General features: G+C 38.6%; 1 protein-coding gene across 1 annotated transcript; it reads right to left on the bottom strand.

Annotated features, from left to right (window-relative positions):
• Positions 1 to 987: 987 nt before the first annotated feature.
• Positions 988 to 7,410, bottom strand: LOC145551703 (uncharacterized). Its single transcript, XM_081607179.1, has 2 exons — positions 6,814 to 7,410; positions 988 to 2,155 (listed from the first exon to the last, which is right to left on the bottom strand). The coding sequence occupies exons 1-2, from the start codon at positions 6,875 to 6,877 to the stop codon at positions 1,083 to 1,085; spliced, it is 1,137 nt and encodes a 378-aa protein (XP_081463305.1). The 5' UTR covers positions 6,878 to 7,410; the 3' UTR covers positions 988 to 1,082.
• Positions 7,411 to 9,045: the final 1,635 nt, after the last annotated feature.

Genomic DNA, 9,045 nt, shown 5'->3' with positions numbered 1-9,045 from the left:
TGCTTTGCTTAAAAAGCCGGAAATCCGGCCCCCAGACGGAGCTCTTTAAGCCCTGGATCAGTGCTGAGGTAAATTTCAGAGGTCAAGCAGCAGCAGCGCGCGAGGCACCGCGCAGTGGGGCCAGCTGTGTTATTGGTCACACGGGCATGGCGGGTAGCCCGGATAATACACTGGGGGAAACCCTGCACATTATAGACGAGAAAACCCTCCAGATTTTATTCATCATCCGTCCATCCATCCATCCATTTTCTTCCTCTTAGTCGGGGTCGGGTCGCGGGGCAGCAGCTTCAGAAGAGAGGCCCAGACTTCTCTCTCCCCAGCCACTTCTTCCAGCTCCTGTGGGGGAACCAAAAGGCGTTCCCATGCCAGCTGAGAGACATAGTCCCTCCAGCGTGTCTTGGGTCTTCCCCGAGGCCTCTTCCCGGTGGGACCTGCCCAGAACACCTCACCAGGGAGGCGTCCAGGAGGCATCCTGACCAGATGCCCGAGCCACCTCAACTGGCTCCTCTCGACGTGGAGGAGCAGCAGCTCTACTCTGAGTCCCTCCCAGATGACCGAGCTTCTCACCTCATCTCTAAGGGAGAGCCCAGCCACCCTGCTGAGGAAACCCGTTTCGGCCGCTTGTATCCGTGATCTCATTCTTTCGGTAATGACCCAAAGCTCATGACCATAGATGAGGGTGGGAACGTAGATCAACCGGTAAATCCAGAGCTTCGCTTTTTCACTCAGCTCTCTCTTCACCACGACGGTGAAGAGAGAGCGTCGTGGTACAATGCACCACGGCGTTGTGGTGCATTGTACCACGACGGGTACAACGCACCAATCCGCCTGTCGATCTCCCGCTCCCTTCTTCCCTCATTCGTGAACAAGATCCCCAGATACTCCATACAGAATAATATAAATCAATACTTCAAGTTCATCTTGTACATCTCTAAGTATCCAAATGTCAAGATCCAAATGATCACATTTAAATAAAAAGAAATTAAACCATTTTCACACTTTATTGACAAGAAAGCCCTCTAGTTTTCATCTAGAAGACTTTTATAATGATCATAAACATAGAACATACATGGAAAATAGTTCTACGGCTTTTCACCAGTATGAATCATCATGTGCCGAGTTAAATGCTGTTTGTGACTAAAACTTTTTCCACAATTCACACATGGAAACGGCTTTTCACCAGTGTGAATCATCATGTGCCGAGTTAAATTCGATTTTTGACTAAATATTTTTCCACAGTTCCCGCATGAAAACGGCTTTTCACCAGTGTGAATCATCATGTGCTGAGTTAATAGCGGTTTTCGACTAAAACTTTTTCCACAGTTCACACATGAAAATGGCTTTTCACCAGTGTGACTCATCATGTGCTGAGTTAAATGCATTTTTTGAATTAAAGTTTTTCCACAGTACACACATGAAAACGGCTTTTCACCAGTGTGAATCATCATGTGCCGAGTTAAATGGTGTTTGTGACTAAAACTTTTTCCACAGTTCCCACATAAAAACGGCTTTTCACCAGTGTGAATCATCATGTGCTGAGTTAAACCAACTTTTTGACTAAAACTTTTTCCACAGTTCCCACATAAAAACGGCTTTTCACCAGTGTGAATCATCATGTGCTGAGTTAAACCAACTTTTTGACTAAAACTTTTTCCACAGTTCCCACATGAAAAGGGCTTTTCAGCAGTATGAATCTTCATGTGCCGAGTTAAATGCTGTTTGTAACCAAAACTTTTTCCACAGTTCACACATGAAAACAGCTTTTCACCAGTGTGAGTTCTAATATGATTATTGAGAGCATGTTTGCCAGTGAAACCTTTTTCACAGATGACACATGAGAAAGGTTTGCTTGCCCAATTTTGGTTCTCAGATTCAGCAGGTTCCTGGAAGATGACTTGGTTCCGCTTTGGTTCTGATTCAGTTTGGTATGTTTGCTCATCAGCAGGAAACACCATGCAGGTGTCAGTCTCCTGTTTTAATTCAATCTGTACTTCACCCTGACTGCAGTAAACTTCTTTCTCTTCCACTTTTATTTGCTGATGTTGTAGATCCTCCTGCTCTTCTTTTATCTGATGATTTACCGTCAGAGGTTCCAACTCTTCCTGGTCCAGAGTGGATCTCCTCTCCTGGTGATGAACGTTGCACTGCAGGGAATCTGGAAAAGAAAACAGAGGAAAGAGTTATTGTTAACTTCACTGAAGTAAATAGGAGAAATCATTAATCGTTTAAGACAGAAATGAACAAAAAACGCCTAAAAATTCAAGAGCGTAGACAGATACAGATCAGTTGACATCTCCAGCTGACATTTGGAGAATTCTCAAATGAACGGATTTTTGAAAAATATTTTAGTACAAAACTAATTGCAGTAGGGATTACTGTTAATATTTAGCAGTAAAGTGTATTACATCAAAATATTTATTTGTATTACTTTCAATTAAATTAAATTTTAGTCCGCTTTATATCTTTCGGGTTTATTTACAAACATGAGTTTATTTGAAGGTCAATAGTTGTTTAGTTTTTGTTCCTTTGTTATTTACTTTTCTAAGTTTGACAGGAAAAACTGTAGGTCCATTTTCTGTAAGTATAGGGACTGGTCTCGAACCAGCATGCACTGGGTTGGGCCTGTGGGTTTTGACCAGATCAGGAGAGGAAACAATGAAAAGTAGTGATGGTGAGATGAAGCTTCATGAAGCACTGAGGAACTCCATCCAATCATTCGACTCATGAGCCGATGCATCGCGGTGCTTCATAAGCTCTACTGTGACATCAAGTGGCCAATATATGTGAAATAGGCAACGTGAAAACAACATGAAGCCTTAAATTGAATTAACAAGTAAAAGATGTTAGTGATTCTAAGACATAAATTCTGATTAATCTGGTTGTATGAAACAACAGCTGGATCAAAAAGAAAACGGGAAAAAAACGGGAGACAGTTTTGTGATTGGCTCGTTACTCGCTATGTCACCAGGGACAACAATTAATTACTAAAAAATAAAAGCTTTAACTCTGCTCAGGTTTAGGTGAAAAATAAAAGTACAAGCTTATGTCAAATTTTAATTAATCGAGTTTGATGGATTATAATTCCACGCCCAAATCAAAAATCAATAAATCAATGCTATAGCACATCAACATCTGTTAAATCTGTCATAAAATGTTTATCGTATAAAACATCTGTTTTAATAAGTTTATATAAAATGCTTATCATATAAAAACATCTGTTTTTAATAAGGTTGTACGAAGTCCTTATCATATAAAACATATGTTTTGATTTAAATTAAGTTCTTATCAAAAATAAAACAGACAGGATTCTGGAACCTTCTCTTAAATCAAATGGTGAATAATGAACATCAGGTGTGGGAAAAACCAACACCACCCGGTGTTATCCAGTGGGACCTCCCTTCTCTGTCAGACTCCAGGCTCGGTCTATTAAATTCCAGTCCATAAATTGGATGCTTCCCAGAAGTCCACCTTTTTTTGTGCAAGAGAAAACCTGAAGACAAAAGGCAGCAAGTTGTGAAGTGAGGTGGAGAAGCTAGTCTGCTAACATCCAACTCAACTGCTTGAAGATCCAAAAACATCAGATGGGAAACCTACCACCAGACCCTGCTCCATGCATCCCTCCAAGAAGTAAATCATGACAATTGGATAAAGTTTCCTCTCCATTTTTTATTTATTTTTTTGCTTCATTCATATAAATTTAATCCAATAAAGAACTTTTATCTCCACCTCCAAGCCTGGATCCACTCAGTCACTTCATCCCAATCAAGGCTGATGAAGAAATTAAGGTAAAAGAAATTATAGTCACTATGTACTCAATAGTTAGGCATTTAATAAAAGATGTTATATTAATTTCAAATAATAAAAAAAGAGAATAGTTTATTTCATAAACAAAAATGTATCTGTGTTGAACTTCCTTACCGTTTCTTTCTGTGCTGCTCTCAGCAGGTATCTGATAAACCGTCCTCCACTCTGTCACTTCAACCAGCCGACTTGGCTCCAGGTGAATGAAGGTCCACATAATTTTGAGTCACTACTAAATTGTATTGACTAATATTTTGTTTTTACAGTAAATAAAAAAAATGCAATTTAAATAAAAAGAGAATGGATTAATTTTGTGGACAACTGATCTATATTTTTAACTTTGAGAGCTTTTCCTTCTCTGTGCTGCATCAGCTGCTGAGCTCAGCCTATATCAGATAAACCAACAGCCCCTCTGCAACGGTCACTTTACCCCAGCTATGGGAAATGGTAAAAGTCAAAGATATGTGGAACCAGTAAACTGTCAACCATCAATACATTTTAGAATAATAATAAGACAAGCATACTGTTACAATTATTACAATAGTTTAATCCTATGAACAAGTGTTTGCTGTTTCTTTCTCTGTGCTGCACTCGGATTGTATCAGAAAACCCAGCAGTCTGTCTCAAACAGCCACTTTAAGCTGTTGCTTATTAAAAACAGTCAAGGAAATCTGGTTCTACTGTTCCCTAACTCAACAAGTATTTACTAAGCCATCAAACATGTACAAAATTATTAATATTAGTACATGTTCATAATTTTAAATTAAGTTACAATTGCTTACCATGTCTTTAGTTTTTTTCTGTCAGGTAGTTTTCTATTTATAATTTTAAACTCCTCTCCTATCTAGATAAATAAAAGAAAAACACCATAGCACTAGCAAACAATTAAAGAACATACTTTTTTCATAGAAATTAGGAAAGAGCGCAAGAATGACAGGACTGAGTGGAAGTTTGATATCTTGGCCTCTAGTCAAACCTGACCCCATATAAAAATAAATGTGTAATTAAAGATTAGCTTTGTGCATTTCATTGTAAACCAAAATGAACCAGCTTTAAAAAATATCTTGTTCATGTGTGTTAAACACACAGGAGATAAAAGTCCATTATTTAATATTAGTTTATGGAAAATTATTTCAATATTTGGTTTTTTTCTGTGACTGAAACAAGCCGTATACCTGACCTATATGTTTATGCTACAACTTCAAATACCTGCACAAGACATATGAGGAACATTTTTATCATCCTCTCTGATTATGCACCGAGGCAGACACAGCAAAACAATAAAATAAATTAAAAATGCATTGCCCGTGCTGTTAGTGATTCTATTCAATCGTTCAACCTTATTCTTCCTCAATACCTTTCCTAAAACCCATTTAGTACCATCTATGGTTCAATTACTGGTTGCCATCTTCAAAACACCAGGGCAAGAACATGCATGCAGTTATGAACCATCATCAAGTGTTGTAGGAAATGAACCTCCCTGGAAGGAGAAAAGTTGGAAAGAAAAACAGAAAAACAAAAGAAAACAGGAAAACATCACCACAGAAGCATATCCACTTAGACCTGGTCTCCAAATGCTGAAGCAAAAACTGCATCAGTAGATCCACAAGTCCACCACAATTTTCAGATGTTGTTTTTTTCTAATCCTTAACTTTATAAGCCATGTGTCCCATATAATTGTCAATCTATTGGAAAATGGAATATATTAAAATATGTGGTTATTTACTTTCTTACATTTATTACGCTCCTGCACTGTACATTCTTTTTTCTCTCTAGTTTTATGTCTGAAGGTTTTAGCACTTTGAATTCTCTCGTTACTGAAATCAGTACAAAGTTTCAAAAAGGAACATTTTTCATTTTCATATTGTTTTCCTGTAAGCTAACAAGTGAACCATTCTTTATAAAAAATCCCTTTAATGAATATGTCATCACCAACAGTTTACTTCATTAGGATGCAAAGGTGATTGGGCAGTTTAGCTGAAATGTTAATTTAGTCGATTTTTTAAAATTACCTCAGAGGCAGGACTTTGCTTAGACTCTAACCTGCTAATGACCACACAGCAAACTTCCTTCTGCTTTATCTAATGTAAGTTTTTGCATCGGTGAAATAAGAACATGGTCAAGGATGTACTAGCAGCCAGACCCGAGCCATACAGGACACAAACTTTCTTCCGTTACCTTCTCCCTATTGCAAGTAATTTTTTTTTTAAGTAGTTGACAGTCTTTTTTTTTTTTGCTCGTCAATATGTGATCACAGTAAAGTCAGAAACACAAGCATTCTGCTAACAAAGTATTTTTTTCCCCTACTAAAATGTCTGATCTTTCAAATTCATCTATGTTGTGAATTCGTGCTGTTAAATTCTGTGCTGTGTAATCAAAAAGATAGTGACCAAAAAAAACCCAACAAGACCTGCAAGATATGTTTTTGACAACGTTGATTTGAGTTTTAACTCTGTCTGCTAGGAAGGGTCCAGTGAACATTTTAGTTTATTTTCAATTGCATCCGTTTGGCTTTCCACAAAGAAATTGTTTGTTGTCCTCAACTTGATGAAGTATGGAATGAGTTAATCATGGAAATCAAGGAAAGTTCAAACAGCAGTAGGTGTCAGGTTACGTTGTGTTGCATTCAATGTTGTCGGAAAAAACTTTAGCCTCGTATTTGGACTGAAGAAAATTCGCAACTAAAATTTATTTATTACAAATTATTAAATTTTACAACTAACACTACTGTTCTTTTATGTTGCTTGCTTTACTAACCTTGCGCTGCATTGTTCACATTTCTGCTGTTTTCAAAAGTAAATCTCAGTAATTAAAGAAAAAGAGCCATAAAAAAGGTAATTGGCTCCATTTTCTCTCTACATAAATAAGCCATTCTCATAGTGTAATTGTGACGTCTGCGTTAATTTTCTCGTAAAAAAAAACATTTTATACGGGAAAAGCACATTTACTAAAATGATCCTCATACAGAACGGGGCAAACATTAACCTTCATCCAAATTCTGGTGTTTCCTACCTATCCGATGTAAGATTATCTGGGGAGTCCGGGAGAAATCAAGCAGTCTGCGCTGATCATCCATCTCTTCCTCCGACTTGACGATGATTTCTTTAAACTCTGTGAATGTTTCTTCAGCAGCAGTTAACTGCTCGTTGATAAACTCGTTAAAGCTAAACTGAAGATATATTTTTAGAGAAACACTCAACAAAACAGACCACGTTTCCTCTTTGTCTTCTTCTTCCTCCTTCTTCTTCTCTTCTTTGGGATTTCATGAGTGTCTGCATTCGTCCCGTTGCGTTACCGCCACCTTGCGGATCATACGATCATCACATCTAAAGTTTTATCATGCAGTGCCACTTCTCTTCCAAAAACGTTCAATCTTTTCTTAAACTTTATCTAAATTAAACAAATACAATATTAATATTCCAGTTTTCCACAAATCCAAAGTTAATGTTGTCTTCTGATTCATATCTCCTTCATTCCGCAACAAGTTTCGCAGTTTCTTCTCTACATTAAATAATAAACCTTTCCTATAGTATCCGTATATCCACAATAAGCGCTACTGCTGTTCGGAGTTACCGCTGGTTGTCGTCCATCCTGTGGCTTATTGAGAGCCGATCAGCACCGGCTTGTACACTTAATTGTGCGGTGCTGGTGGTCGAGTGTAAAGGACTTTTTTACGGTTTTATCCATTTGAATTTTCTACCAGTATTTTAATAATAGTTTGTATTTATCTACTTTTTTATAGCTCTGAGAATTGAAGGTGATGAGTTTGGCCTAGATGGTGACGCCCCATTTTGCTGTGGTTGTCCGTGATCAACATAAATCGATGGAGGAAAATCCAACGAGTGTTTATGACGTCACGGGTGTTTGTGGTGATTTCTTTGCTCGGGAGCCTCTGATCCAGGACCTGTCAGCACCTACCAAGCCTCGGATAATGACTTTAGTTTTTCTTTATATCTTTCTGTGGTCCATAAGAAAGTCAAACCGTCGGTTGGTGGAACCAAGAAATAATAGTTTAGCTGTGACGTCACCAGAAGGAGCTTCTTCCGTTTCAGGAAAAACAAAACCCCAAAGCTGGTGGATTCCCTGATGCTTAACTGGATGTCAGTGTTCTTGGAAGGCTGATTTGGACTTTCTCAGTAAACATTCACAACGAAGGTTGTGATGGTGCGGCGAGAGGTTGGAGAAGGAGTTAGCAGCGGCGGTTAGCCACTCTAACCCAAAACAGCAGGACGCATTTTTGAAGTATTTCACACTTTCAATTTATTTAACTTCGTCCACGTAAAGCCAGAACTCCACGGTACTAAGCATTATATTTCCATACATGATAAAAGTAACGTTAGTTTACCGCTCTGCACCGCAACATCACCTATGTTCTCTTCTACAACAAAATGGAAGTTCTTCTTTTGTACAATAGTACAACAAAGAAAATAGGTGCCCCCTTGTGGTGATACCTACTCATCTCTAGGAACCAAACAGCATAATTGTAATGTTTGTACTTTTGTACATAAAGGAGGTCAAGTCTTTTAAAGTAATGTGTTTTATTAACTTACAGCTGCAGTCATTGTTACACTGTTTTTTACGTCTCTCTATCTCCCTTCCTCGTGTCCTCACTCCCAACGATCCTCTTGCATCACCACCTAGTGGTGCGGCATATCATTACATCCCCCTTTCTAGATTGTTTAACATGTCCACTGCTTTCACTAACAACGTCCAGTAACACATTTTATAAACATTACATGAACATACATGACCATACAAACCTCAGGAGTTAATAGAACTTACTCAGTAACACATTTTATGAACATTAATAGAACTTACTAATAATAAACTCCACCCTGAACAGTCCAACATTGACATTGGTTTTTTTGGGGAGTTTTTTAACCTTGTTCAATCAGTCTCTCTGGTGGCCTTCTTGTCCTAGTTGACCTTCTCAAGACCTGTGTTGAACTAGTGTTGTTTGGTAACGCATCATTACCATCATTATCCCCACCATGTGGACCAGTAGTCTCTCTGGCCTGACGACCTTCATCGATCTCTTCCCGACCCCATTTCTGTGAGTCCTGTTCCTGAGTCTTGAGCAAACTCCTCCGGTTTCTCCTGAGTACTTGTCCATCATCCGTCCGTATTTCGTATGACCTGGGGCTCACTTCCTTGAGGACAGTGGCCTTTCGTTCCCACATTCCGCGATCCTCAACTCTCACCGTGTCATTCTCTTCTAGAGCCCTCAGCCTCCTGGCTGTTTTA

This window comes from Poecilia reticulata, chromosome 5 (genome assembly GCF_904066995.2).
Source record: "Poecilia reticulata chromosome 5, P_reticulata-male-v2, whole genome shotgun sequence".
NCBI lineage: Eukaryota > Metazoa > Chordata > Actinopteri > Cyprinodontiformes > Poeciliidae > Poecilia > Poecilia reticulata.
The sequence above is the reverse complement of the archived record's forward strand: the minus strand, read 5'-3'. Positions and strand labels throughout refer to the sequence as shown.